This window comes from Microtus ochrogaster, unplaced genomic scaffold (genome assembly GCF_000317375.1).
Source record: "Microtus ochrogaster isolate Prairie Vole_2 unplaced genomic scaffold, MicOch1.0 UNK5, whole genome shotgun sequence".
Classification (NCBI taxonomy): Eukaryota; Metazoa; Chordata; class Mammalia; order Rodentia; family Cricetidae; genus Microtus; species Microtus ochrogaster.
The window spans coordinates 8,897,913-8,912,206 of record NW_004949103.1 but is presented as its reverse complement, the minus strand read 5'-3'; the positions used below and the strand labels follow the sequence as shown (position 1 = coordinate 8,912,206).

The window sequence follows — 14,294 nt, the reverse complement described above, 5'->3', positions numbered from 1 at the left end:
GGAGGGAAATGGGAGGCTGGGAGGAGGGGGATACTTTTTTTTTCCTTTTCTCAATTAAAAAAAAAAAAAAAAAAAGAAAATGCCAGAAGCAAAGACCTGTATTTTGAGATCTCTATTTTATTTACAGACATCTTAAGATATTCACCTTTGCAGGGCAAGTTCGGGACCTAGAACATTAGCCTAATGAGACCTGCAGGCACCAGGCTCTTAGAAACAATTAACATTTCCTTTGTTGGTCAACAATCACAGACTCCCAGTATTTACCTCTCAGCTAGGGATGTCTCTAGGCCTGATTTCCATCAGACCTGACACCCCCATTGCCCCTAGCCTGGATGCTATATAACAGCTTCTGAGGAATAATAAACTGCGGTTTGATCAGAAATACTGTCTTGCCTTCATTTCTCGTGTCTCTTGTGCCTTTCATTCCTCTTCCTCCTCTAGGTTTACGAGGGACCACCGTTCGTATCCCGCTGGCCGGGATAAGAAAGGAGGGAGATGAAGGTGCGGTTGAGTCACCGCAGAAGAACGAATGGTCATGAAAACTGAAATTGCCACGAGTAGATGATCATCATTGTCTGCCTCTGCGGGAGTGGGCAGTAAATTCACATGTATCCCGTTGAGTTGCAAGACAAAGGGTGTGAAAATACAGCTCCATCAGCCAACATATTATATATTCATTTATGTAGCTGCTGCTTTCGACTGATGTAAGGCTTCGCGTCTCACAGGGGCAGATGTGTAGTGTGAACTTTATAACGGTGTTGCAGAATAGAAAGGGAGTTTGTGGGCTACTGGCGCTTTCCTGTTGCATGAGTGTATGTTGCGCCATCTTCTGTAGCTGGTAACATCTGCATATGTGTTATGCTGAATCAGGGCACGCTGCTGAGTGGCAGATGCTCCTGGGATTTCCCACAGGAAAACAGTTTTAAAATATTTCTATATGGTTGCCAATTGAGCCATATGAAAGTTCTGTTTCTGTAGGTCAAACATGTTACAATTACTTGTGCGTATGTGCATTCGTGTGTATTTGTTTCTCAGTGTGTCTTTGTGCGCATGTGTGTGGGGCCATGCGTGTTGTTCCTCAGGAGCTACCCACTTTGCTTTCTGAAACAGATTGTTCCGCTGGTCTGAAACTCACTCACCTACTAGGCTAGCCTGACAGGCCAATGCGCCCAAGGATCTGCTTCAGTTACCTTCTTCGGGCTGGTTTACAAGCATTTGCCACCACGTTTGTTTTTTGTCTGTTTTTTTCCTTAGAGTTGTGGAATTGGACTCAGGTTCTCATGCTTGCTCATCAAGCACTTTGCTGAATGAGCCATCCTCCCCTGCCCAGGAAAATTTTATTAAAAAATTTAGACATAAAGGTTTCATTAAACATTAATACCAGCGGAGGTGCTTAGTCTTCCCGCAACTTGATATGCCATGCTTTATTGACACCCATGGGAGGCCTGCCCCTTTCTGAATAGACACAGAGTAGCTGATTGAAGGAGGAGGCAGAGAGGAGGGGAGGGAGAGATGGGAGGAGGGGAGGGAGGGGAAAATGTGGTTGGGATATAAAATAAATAAGTAAAAAATACAATAAAAGACCTGAACATCTGGCTCTTAGGCCATATTTTCCTTGGACATCATCCCCAGAGCATGTGGACCGAGCCTGCTTCAGTTAGAGCAGTCAGTCCTCGCTCTCTGGGGTCTTCCCAGTACATGTGCATTTGTGTGTGGTTACTGCTTGTTTACTCTTGTAGATCTATGCCTATGACTGCTGACTCAAGGTATTGTCCAGAAATATGCTAGTGTCTTATTACTAGTGTATTTTTGAGAAATGGTTATATTTTCTTTCATAGACAGAAGCATCAGGGAAGGTGTGTTGAATTGTATATGCAAATAGCAAGCACGAATTATCCCAAATCAGACATACATATACCCCATTCTTTATGGAGATTAACAGTCTAAAAACCACTTCAAAACCTCACAGAGCACTGGCCTGTGTATATTATGAGTTTTTTAAATTATACATACATATTTTTAATAATGTTTAATTCATGCATTAGGTACAGTAAGAGATTAAGAGGATTTATAGCAATCGACAATGTAGAACAATTAAACTGTAATAAAAGTTTGCACTTTGGGATCAGAATTAAGTAAACTAGGATTACTTGGAGTTATACACTGTGAAGTGAGAACACTCAGTTTGACTGCTGGAAAGGCTACTAAATGACTAGCGGGTGGGTAATATATACAGAGTGGATACTCTGGACAAGGACCAATCAGCGTTCCAGGAAGGGAGAGTACAAAATTCTGTGAGGTTTTACATAGCTCTGAATGGTTTATAAATTAAAACCTAAGAATCATGTGCTTATGGAAGTTTCCATGACTGCTGAATGGGGCTGGTCTACAATGAAGCCATAGAAAGTAAGACAGACTGTGGATAAAAGCTATATGACATGATGACAGCTAGCCAAGGCTAGCCCCCCTAGAATGTGTTTGTCATTTTGCCCTCACAACAGCATGGAAGTACAGTCAGCTTGGCTGAAATTGTCTTCCTTGACATCTTTACACTCACACCAGTCTCTTCTCTGCATCCCTGGTTTGCTTGCTTTCCTCTTGCTTGTATTTTGTTTGTATTCATTAAATTAAATGCTAATTTGTCCAAAGAGAATATAGGAACCATAGCAAGGGGGCCAAGGTGAAATGATCAAGCTTGTCTAAAGAAGGAGGCTCCCCCAGTAACTCATCTGTGGTTTACCTTCCAGTCTGCACACTTTTTCTTGCATAGTGGGCCAGGGGGATAGGTAGATATTGGCTCATTTTCAAGGAGGAACAGTGGCTCAGATGGGTCAAATGACTTACACAGCATCACAGAGCAAGGGAAAGTCAGTGCTGAGGCTGCCATACCAAAAGATCATAACCCCAGATTCTTAATTTATTTTATTTTTTTATTTTATTTTATTTTTTGTTTTTTGAGACAGGGTTTCTCTGTAGCTTTGGAGCCTGTCCTCAGGCTCCAAATAATAATTAGTTAATTAAGAAAAGAAAAAAACCAATTCTAATATGGATGAAAGCAAGGTTTGTTAGAACCATTTTAAGAAACAGAATGTTTTAGTTGAATTTTTTTATTGGCGGTCTTGTTGGTACAAATTTAGCATTAATAGAAGAAGGACCTTTGTGTCACAGATCTTAACAGCTCCCCTGGACTGAAGGTGCCAGACAATAACCTAAGTGGTGGTTAGGGTCACTGCAAGAAACATCTGGCTTTCCATGTAATCTTGTTCTTTTTTGCTAGCTCAAAATCAGGGATGAGATTCCTTTGTTTTTCCCTGGGGAAAGCCTTCAGGTAGCCTCTGTTCTTCAGGAGTTAGAGACGGAGGGTTTGATTTGGTGTGTGTACTGATTATCAATCTGACAGGATCTGAGATCATCTCGGGATAAGCATACAGGGACTCTTGTGAGGAACGCTCTTGGCTAGGATAACTGAGTTCAGAAGACACACTCCTAAAGTAGGCCCCATCCTCTGTACTTGGGTCCTGAACTGAGCAAAAGAGAGGACGCTCTCTGGGCATAAGAAATCATGACTCTCCCCTTCCCAACGGCAGATACAACAGGAGCTGCTGCTTCAAGCTCTAGCTGTCTTGGCTTCTCAGCTGTGACTGCCTGTGAGATTAAAGAAACTCCTCCTCCTTAAGTTGTTTTCATCAGGATACTGGTGTCATAGTAACAGGAAAAATAGGAACTATGACGGGAGAGTGGAGGTCATTTGGAACCTGGGGTCAGGCTAGATTCCATGTCTAGGGAGAACACACATACATCCTTAGTAAGCTACAAAGCACAGGGAGACATTCTTTCCATAAATGGAGACACTGGAGTGGTGGGGAAGACAGGCAGAGGAGAGAGGACTTTCCCTTGCTGTGTAAGAAGGCAGAATAGAGACAGTCTTAAGCCCTCGGTAAAATGGCAGATTCTGATAAAATGACCTTTCTAATGATCTGTGCAGTTTCACAGAAGGGGTGATTTTACTAGGCATCAGGATTTGTTCCTGCTGCTATTAAAGCTTAAAGTCAAGTCTGTATCTTGGATGGAGTTTAAAAGTCCATTCGGATAGCATTCACTCTTGACTGCAGGAGCACTGAGTATTCCAGGACCTCATAGGTAAATTCCTTTAAGAAACAAGGGTTTTGTATTCCATCTTCAGACTACATTGGGATCATATGACCCTGCATTTCTTTGGGTTGATAAGATTCGTTAACGGAAGTGGACTTGGATTCCTCAGCCGCCAGTTAGTCAAGGGCCGCTTTAGGGACAGAGGGCTGGCTACTCAGGAGTCTGGGATTTCTAGAGAGTGGAAGGCAGGGAGGTGACAACTTGAGTGCTCAAGGGAGAGATGCTTAAAGCTCCCACTGCAATACCCTTTGTGCTATGCCAGGATGCAAGTGACGAACACTAACTTCTGTAGCCTGGGGAGTCTCAGACCAGAAAGCCCTTATCTAGGAAGGGCCGTGATGGTGATTGGTCTTATTTGAGAAATCAGCATGTCATGAGTGCATCCATGCAAGGGAACTCACCACAAGGAAGCCCTGTGCTAAGGGCATCAGTACACTCAAGACCTGGAGTCCCCATGACTAATTCCTCCCATTAAGCTCTGCCTCCCGATACTGTTGCATGGAATTTCAGTTTCCAGTCCCTACTGTTGGGAAACACACTGCAAACATAGCCTTCCCTAAACGCACACCCAGAAGCACGCTCTTTATTGTAGAGGAAACAAAGAAAGAGCAGTGATTCTGGAAGGTGATTTCTTAATGCCTCTGTAAACAAGTTCATGCCAGACCAGGTTAATGTTAAACTAGAGTTCAGAATGGAATGAAATAGAAATCACTTCATAAAGTCTTGTATAAATAAATTAATGTAGAAAAACCACAACACTCTAAAAAAAGAAAAGTGCCCTAATTTAAGAGGATAAGCTGTTTGGAGGATATTGGCCATTAGCAAGCAAATAGTGTTTTAATGACTGTTCTTGAGTTTTGTCTGAGACCATCTGGCAGCAATGTGTTTCAGGACGACAGGATCAGCTCTGGCTTTGCGTTACTGGTAGGATGCAGAGGCTCAGAACTGCACGGGTTTGTTGCTGTTCTGTAGTTAGTTATTCGTGAGTTGGGGGTCACTTTCTTCTCCTGAGTCAGAGGCAGACGAGAGAGGAATGGATGAGAGTGTGCTCTCTTTACCAACTCCGCATTGGACAAGATCCTTTACCTTGTTGCCTTCTTTTCAACAGGACTGGATCCTCCATCTGCCACCACACAGGTGAACTACGAGACTGGGTAATAAGCTGCTTTGGGTGCATCTTACCAAATAAAACATAAGTTCCATACTGACAGAAGATCTCCGCTGAACATGTATTTTAAGGACTGGAGAGATGGCTCAGTGGTTAGGAACACTGACTGTTTTCTAGAGTATTGGGGTTCCATTTCTAGCACCCACATAGCAGCTTACAACTATCTGAAGCTCCAATACCAGGGGGCCCAATGACCTCTTTTGGTTCCTGAGGCCCTAGGCATGCCCTTGGTGCACAGACATACAACCGGGTCATACATTTATACATATAAAACAAAGTAATAATTATGCCATCTTAATTGGAGGTAGTCAGTTACAACATGCATGCAAACACCTACTCCACGGGCTGGAGAGATGACTGACTTGGTACTGTGCCTGCCATGCAAACACCAGGACCCGAGTTCAACGTCCAGTCCCCATCCATGCTTTAAAATCTGGAAATGACACTGAGTGAGCATTGTGGCATGCTCTTGGAATCCCAAAGCTGAAGAGGCTGAAGAGGATCATGGGGTTTAGTGGCCACTTAGTCCAGCCTACTTTCACAGACAAAGAAAAGGTGGGTGTCTCCTGAGGAACAATTTCCACATTGTCTGGCTTCCATATGCGTATTCACATAAATGCAAACAACACACACACACACACACACACACACACACACACACACACACACACTGTGCACGTGCACACATATGCTGCCTCAAGGTCTTTAGGCAACTTTCTCTTGCCTAAAAATAAGGGTAATATGGTCACAGTAGGTACACAGTGCCGGCAGTGTGGCAGGCACGTAACTAAAGGAGACTGATAATATGAACATAGTAGATTCTTCCTCTGGTAGAAGCTTGTAACTTCGGAGAATTTGCTTTGTTAATTATTGGGGTGCACATTTCCTGGGTGGTTATTTTCTACATCGCAGGAAGACAATGGAACATCCTAAGCTGTTCATTTCTGTGCTGTTTGCCATCTCCACCCGGTGTTTCAAGGATGTTGGCGGACCCTATGTACCTCCTTGTTTCAGGAAAAGAGAAAATTCTGCCTTTCTTTTTTAGAGAGTTCCAGTTTCACAAGGACAACACCAAGTAATATTCCAAGCTGCAAAGGGAAAAGCCCACATGTCTCCAACCCCATACAGAGAACGCCAGACAACTGAGTAAAGCTGGGAGCCTGGGAACGAGAGAGGTGGTCCTCCCCAGGGAAGTGCACACCACTCAGTGTTCAGTGCCAGATGGTCAGCCTTGAAACATACATACAAGTAATGGTATATAAACACAACAGGTTGGATTTAGGAATATGTAGGTACATACAAATACATATACTCATACAACAACAGTTAATGAAAAAAGAGGTCATGAATTTGAAGGAGAGTGAGGAGCAGATGGGGGGTCTTGGAGGGAGGAAAAGGAAAGGAAAATATGTAATTAAAATCTCAACATCAAGATAAAAAAGACAAAAAAATCATTAAAAAGAGATTCCCAGCTTCTATGTATTTGTGTGAGAGGGGAAATGAAGGGCTTTCGTGAGACATTTTCCCAGACCTGGCAGACTTGGGTTGAAGAATCTTTGAGAAATCAATATGTCTATCCAGCACGACTCATATCGCAGAGGCCAGAGCTGCCTAGTAACGCTCAGATACTGGGCTCTGCCATCTTTTCAGGGATCCCCAGTACATAGCCAGGGTTTGGACATGAAATCCAAACAGAGAAGAGCTGGTGTAACAGGTGTGATCGCGGATCTCCTGAGACCACTGTCTGATCCTGGTGCCGTAGGTGGTAGAGCCGGCAGCACCAGTAATTCCTGCAGCTCAAGCCCTGCTGGCGTGGATTCTTGGAATCAGATTTCAGTTGAATTAAAGAAAGTACAGGAATGTGACACTTCTTGCAGCCCTCTGCTCCTAAATTAAGATCTAGGCCTGCTCCGTTTGTAAGGCATTGGGGAATCAAGGGGAATTAACTCCTGATCCCTGAATGCCATCACCTGGGTTGTCGCAGAGGCTCATAAAGCACCCCTGTGGGTAATAACATTCAGAATACTCCAAGAATATGGTGCAAGCTGCGGTCAGAGTTCTCAGACACAGGGGAGTTTATTTTTGCAAAAGGCAGAAAGCCAGGAAGAGGGACTTAAGTCCCTCCGGAAGGGATATATGAACTGAACACCCCCCTCCCCATCATTGCGTGCCAATACCATTATTGTGTAATTGCTTTAGCTGTAAACTCATAAAACTTTTGTAGATCCAAAGGTTGTTTTGGAAATGTGCCTGCTTGATATGAGCTAAGAGTCTGGAACCCAGTGATCGAACAGGGAACAGTATAGTTAATGATTTCCATAAAAGTGCTTAGAATGGTATCTTCCTGAACACGGACTGGGAGGGCTCTCCTGGGTCAGCCAGCCCTTCCCACACTCTTGGTCCACCACACTGGAATTGCGCAGGAGGCCAACATGGGATGTGGATCTGGTGAGGTCTGAGGGTTGCTATCTCAAAGTCCAGGTCTGGACTGTGTAGATGGGGCCATGTGAACTCCTCCCCATAACTTCTGCAGCGGGTTAGCGCCTCGCGTCTCGCCTGGACACACCCGGCCTTCCAGCATGGTTCCCTCTCTGCTCCCTTCACGTTACTTCTTGTTTGCAATCATTTAATGGTTATTCCAGGAAAGACACCAAACTTTGTGTCATGGCATTCAAGGCTTTTGGGGTTACATCTTCCTAGGTGGTGCTCCCTGCAGCTGCACTTTGTTCTGTCAGGGCTGCCCTCCTGCCGCTCCTCCATTCTCTCCTGTACTCAGTCTGTCCTCTCTGCCTGGAGCGCCCCACCCACCAGTCCTCACTCGTAAGGATTCTGTGACATGTCACCTAATTTGAGGACTCTTTCCTGGCCAGGGCCAATGTTGCGGGAGGTCCTTCCGCTCCTCCAGCCTATAGCCGCTGAGAGACCACGCCCCAATGGGCTGGTATCTCATCAAGGCATCAGATGTACTTCAGCTTGAGATCCCCTCCTCCAGCACTTAGGCTCGGAAAGAGGAGGGGATTTTCTGAGTTTCTCTGCCTCGGTTTTTTCCCGTGAGGAACAAGTCTCCTGCTTCCACCTGTGGGCTGTAGGTTAGGACCCGGCTAGCCCTATTGGGAAGGATGGAGCAGGATTCTCTGCACACACCAGTGATTAAGGAACGGGGCTTGCTTACTATTCTGACTATTCGGGTCTTCTTTTTAGAAGTTTCATTTAATTGGAGTCTCTCTTACATTTCATGTTACAATGATTGAGTTTTGCATTTCAGATCTCTAGTACACATTTTATTTCCTCTCTTGAGAAGTCCCCGAAAGTGAGATAGCAGTTTCTGCTGACTTAGCACCGACACTCAGCTCCATTAGGTTCTCTGCCAGTAGGTAAAAACAAACTTTTCCAGTCTTCAGTCACTGACAACATTTTTAGTTTTTTTAGTTTTCTGCCCCCTTTCCATCTAAAAAAGTTGAAAATGGATTTTATAACTCAAGTTTCTTGGACCTGAGAATCTCAGTTGGGTTTCCAGAGCAGGCAGTTTGTGAAGCGGCTAGTGGGAATTGGTACATTTCTAGTAAGTCTTGGGAAACCTCATGCAACTTAAGGACACTTGTTCTCAGCTCACTAGCCTTTCAACAGGCATCCATTTTTTTTCTTAAAAAAAAAAAACCAACAAGCTTCTTGGTCTAATGACTTTGGAAAGCATTAAGTCTTCATTAGGAGCCACTCACGGAGTTCCAGAGGACTCACTAACCAGGGAAAGGAGCAGAGGTTCTGCAGCAAAAGCAGCTCCGAATTGCTGATGACAGCTGACATTGCTCCGAGACAGGCCCGCGCAGAGACCCTCTAAGGCAATCCCCCAGAATGCCCCCAGAAAACAGATACATTGCTATTCTCATATAACCAGTGAAAACCCTGACATTTGAAAGGGTCCAAGTTCATACACCAGGGTGAGGGCTGAGATTGATGTCAGCCATCTACAAAGTTGGAACCAAATGCCCTGTTCCACGTTCCCCAAGTCGCCTAACTAAGCAATATATTGAACTATCCTCTGACTAGTAACCAAGAAGCCAGTTACTTGGAACTTGCTTTGGGAAGCAGTGTAAAATATTTCCCTGTTGGAGAGCTGGGGTGACCTTTTTGCCTCTGTGCTGGGGTGCCCATCCTTTGGTTTTCTCGTGGTAAGGGGCTTAGCCTCCGAAGTCCATTTAAAAGGCTACTCCATAGGGATCTCTTTCTGACTGAAGCCGACTGTGGTACAAGGCATTTCTTGGTGGTCTGGTGTTGTCTGCACTGCTGCTGACCGTGACGTTGCCTTTAAAGCACATTGCTAAAGTGCCCGGCACACAGTGTGACCTCTGGAAAGACTTGTTGAACAAGATGGAGTTCTTCTTCTAGCCCTTGGACCTTTGACCCCTAAGCATGACTTGTCAAGTCTAGATGACTGACTTGAGACCCATTCTATAGCCTACAAACTTGGGTAAGCCTGGCTCACACAGAAGCAGGTCAGACAGGTAGCCACAGTCTCCTGGCAGTTCAATAGTTAACATGCTCTTCTCCCCATTCCTGGAAGAGTCTGTTTCTTTCTCCTAGATTCTGTAGCAAGGACACATTTAGGTCTTCTTGGGTATCTCTCATCAAGAGCCTTTGGGAGACAGCTCTGACTGGTTGCTTCTAAGGCACTGTCTATGTTTCAATACTCAGCTCAAGTGACTAAGCCCCGAATGAGTCAGCTGGCTTAGGGAGATTTTTGTTAGCTACCCTTATTGCCTTTGATTTCATCTTCACGGTGTATGTGTGTGTGTGTAGGTGGGGGAAGGGGAGTGGTGTGTGTGTGTGTGTGTGTGTGTGTGTGTGTGTGTGTGTGCTCGTGCGCATGCATGCTCCTTGGGCTCTGGGGTGGGGCCTGGCAAGTTTGACTTACAGAGATGCCGCCAGCCTCTGTGGGAGCCTGTGATGGGAAACCACGTCATGCCATACTGCGCAGTTTTAGGCCGCACCCATCCCCAGGGCCCACTCAGGCGCCATGCAAGCGCTGGCCATCCAGCTCTCTGGCTGCCTGCGATGAGGTCATGGGTGGGGTACTGGAGACCCCCTTCAGATAGGGTGGGGGCTTCCTCTACTGTCCAGGGGTGGGCCCGAAGGACTGGAAAAGGGGGAGATAGGTTTGCTTGTCTGATCTCCTGCTGCTTGGTAGTGGTCTGTAGGTTAATGTGGATAGCACAGAGGGAGAAAAAGAAATTAGGGACAATATGGAATGGAGAAATCTATGGATTGGCAGTCGCGGGCTACTTGCTCCATTAGCAGTTTTGGGTCTAGGGACGTAGCTAACAAATAGTGCTTCTTGACCACCTTGCCAGGAGCTAATAGAGACTCCTCCTTGCTTTTATACAGTAATGACTTTACTCCGATCTTAATCAACAAGACCTCAAGGCAAAGGAAGCCAGAGCAATTCTTATTATGTAACTAGACTTTGACACAGAAGGGAAAAAATAACAAGAAGGTAGAGGCTTTCTCAGCTGGAGACAGTGACTGCGGCAGTAGCTCCCATTCTCTCCCAGGCCTAACTGCCTCGATAGCTATGATTTCTACACCAGGGAGAGCATCTTGCACATGGAGGTTAACTAACCTCCTTAGGTTCCAACCACGTAAGCTCAACCAAACCCATGGTTTTCTAACCTCTGCCTGAGAACACACACACACACACACACACACACACACACACACACACACACACACTCACACTTGTGTGTGCTCATGGAACAACGAGTTCTGCTAAAACTGCAAGATCCATCTTCCGATCTCAGTGAATATCTAGGGTGCGGTGGGGATTGCACCTGGAATTCTGCCTTGGAAAAACAGGGGCTCGCTGATAACAGAGTGTTTCTCCAGGAAACAGAAAGACGCACAGAATGTTCACAAACTTCCACCCCAAGATGCTTCTCAAAAGACCAACACATAGAAAAAAACCCAAAATAACGAAACAAAAACAAAGAGCTATCCGAAGGCACAACAGGCAAGTCAGTTACTCTGTGCAGATAATGACACCATCAGCCGGCTATGACTTAAGCCCACAATGTCATGCCATGTTCAACTGTTTTTGTTTTATTTTTCTCCTCCAGGGAGATAAAGTTAATATTAGTAATATATTCTTAGATTCTTACATGAAACAGTCAAATGGTTTCCTTAACTATACAGAAAGTCGTCCATAAACAGTAAGTCACAGGAACCACGGCTGAGAGACATTTTAGAATGTTACCACAGCCTAGGAAGTTTCCCGAGTTCTAAGACTCTCAGCTCTAGAAGCGAATTGCGCATAAACAGATATTGAGATCTTGGCTATGCATTAGCCCACTGCCCGCTGGACAGTCAATGCTCAAAATTTGGGGGTTTCAGAGAACCCCTCCCACCTTTTTTAGAGAAACAGCATTTTCAGGCAAAGACGCCTGCCACACCAAGCGGAGTAGAGAGTCGGAGAGACACTGCTGTTGAGACTCCCCAGCCTCTGATTTACCATTTGCTGACACTATCCGCACGTCCCCTCATCTCCTTACAAGTAGCTGTCTGTGGTTCTTCCTGCAAATATTTTGATAAAGTCCAAACAGAAGAGGAAAAGAGAAAAGCTCTAATAAAAACCATGGCTTACCTCTCCTGGGCATTGCTGGGTTCAGACTTCTCCCCCAAACATGAAACTTCTGTGCTTTGGTTCTCCCATGAAGTTAGAAACCATTAACAAGTATTCAGAGCAGAAATGCGTTTACTACAGGAGCTGCTCCACAACAATGCAGAGAAGTGCGGTGGTGAAAAGCAGAGGATGTGTGCGGAGCGCGGCGCTCATGCTGTCGGATGAAGTTCTGCAACCGTCTTTCTCAGTTTAAACAGCCTCCTACTCCTCCCGGGCACTTGCCAACTTCTATAATTTAAAGCAACTGCGATCCTTCCCATAATACTCACATTTCAAAGAGTTTGCTATATACACTCGTTAGTCATGAGGAGGAGCAGGCAAGGTTCTTCTGCAAACCCCAGATGCAGGCAGATGCAGAGCGAAGGTCTCAGGTATCCGGAGGATTTTTCTATCCCGCAGCAGCCATGGCTGTTAGCACCGTGTGGATTCATATCGCTGTAGCCTTTAGAGTGGGATCTAGAGACCGCCTGGCATCACTTCCCCGATGCAACAAAAGCACTCGGGAAAGTTTACACAGCAAACTTAAGAAAGGGGGCTGATGCAGTGGGATCACGTCCCCGTGTCACTTTTACTAACAGGATTGTTTCTCTGTGACTTGCCCTTAATTGTCGCACGCAGTGTTTTCATGAAATAGGGAAATGCTTAAGAGGATGTTCTTTACATTGGTCTTGTTTAAGCATCATTCCACATGTGTAGCATAAATCTAGAAAGGACACGGGCTTTGCAAATTATGTCTATTCAATTGAATAAATCTTCTAACATTTTAGCCAGTAATCAGAATAAATCTTCCGGCATTTTAATTGGTGAATGTGTTGTGCATTTTATTATTCATTTCTCCCCACTGTCAACACACACACACACACACACACACACCACACCACACACACACACACACACACGGGAATTAAAATTATAGCCAAATTTTAAAGCACTGTTTAAATGTTGATTTAAAAATATTTTATGGTATGCATCGAAATAATTCTTGCTTAGTGCCTAAGTAGCCTGTGCTCAGTAAATACTGAATGGAGTAATGCTTAAGTTTGTATCAATCAACAGTTTTGTCAACTTTGATCTACATGCACAATCCCCTTCAAAATGATCAATAGGTCACAGTGTGTAGAAATTAAAATAGGTCAATGCATGGCTTTGACAGACAGTGAATCACTGTGCAATAGAACCCCCTCAATGAATAGAAAACATCACATAACAAATCAACCACTCAAGAACGATCAGAAACATCGACATGGACACTTTTCATCAAGTATGCTCTCTGCACAGATATAGGCAAAAAAGTCCTGGGATAGAGCATCATTATTTCAAAGGCTATCAATCTTTCCCTTGTATTTTAGAGTTCATTCAAATAAGTATTACACAGTAGGCAACATTTAAAATATTTTATAATATACAAATAATAAGTACAAACAGAAATGTAAGTTTTCTATGCTGAGAATCAGAGGAGTGATGGGGTCTCCTTTGCTTGGGTTTCTGCCGAGGAGTGGTCTCCAGGCATGGTGCACAATGTGGGGAACTTAACTCCCATGCTGGAGCCACATTTCCTGTAGCCCTCAATATGCTGCCTTATTTTTAAAAAGTATAAATATAAAAGTGTAAATGCAAATGTTTCAAAACAATGTATTTGCACATATGCTTAATATAAAGCAGTTATTTGATAAATATTAGTCAGGTGCCTTTCTGTGTATGAGGAATTTAGTAAGTCTTCTTACGATGTTTACCACAGAAGCCAACATGACCATCCTGATCAATGCCAAAATTGGTGATAGACATAGATGATGTTCTATCACAACTTTAACTCAGTCTCATTAGATGGGAATAGATGAGTGTGAGGGACTGGATACAGGGATGGGAAGGCAGCAATCCATGTCCTGAAGTGGCAAAGCCTTGGTGATCTTGATAACAACAGTAACTTGGAAGGCAATGTATGCTAAATAGCTTCATGGTTCTAGAAGAAAGAGATGGGGGAAGACACATGGTATGTGGCAGGCGACTGTTGGCAGCAGTTGGCAAGGTGTTCCGAGGATGAGACCATGGGAAAGACGTGTACGTTATAAACCCCAATGAAAGGAGAAGGGAAGAGCGTGCAGGGACCCTATTTTATGATTTGAAGGAGTCTACCAATATCTTGATGGGCTAAAATGCCTGCTATAAAATTATTTTGCTGTATACTCAGCAATGTCTTTCAAAAGTGGAAACAACCTCTTCTACTGACAAGATGTGAAGTGCAGGCTTCTGTGAGGACACACACCCCAATATGCACCTCTCTGCTCAAGAGAAAAACTGGAA

At 44.4% G+C, this 14,294-nt stretch overlaps 1 protein-coding gene across 1 annotated transcript in view; it reads right to left on the bottom strand.

The window, feature by feature from the left end:
• C1qtnf7 (C1q and TNF related 7) overlaps window positions 1-12,180 on the bottom strand; it is a 98,828-nt gene extending 86,648 nt beyond the window's left edge. The window contains exon 1 of the mRNA XM_005365980.3: window positions 11,955-12,180. Within this exon, the coding sequence (XP_005366037.1) occupies window positions 11,955-11,967 (13 nt within the window). The 5' untranslated portion in view covers window positions 11,968-12,180. The remainder of the gene's footprint in view (window positions 1-11,954) is intronic.
• Window positions 12,181-14,294: the final 2,114 nt, after the last annotated feature.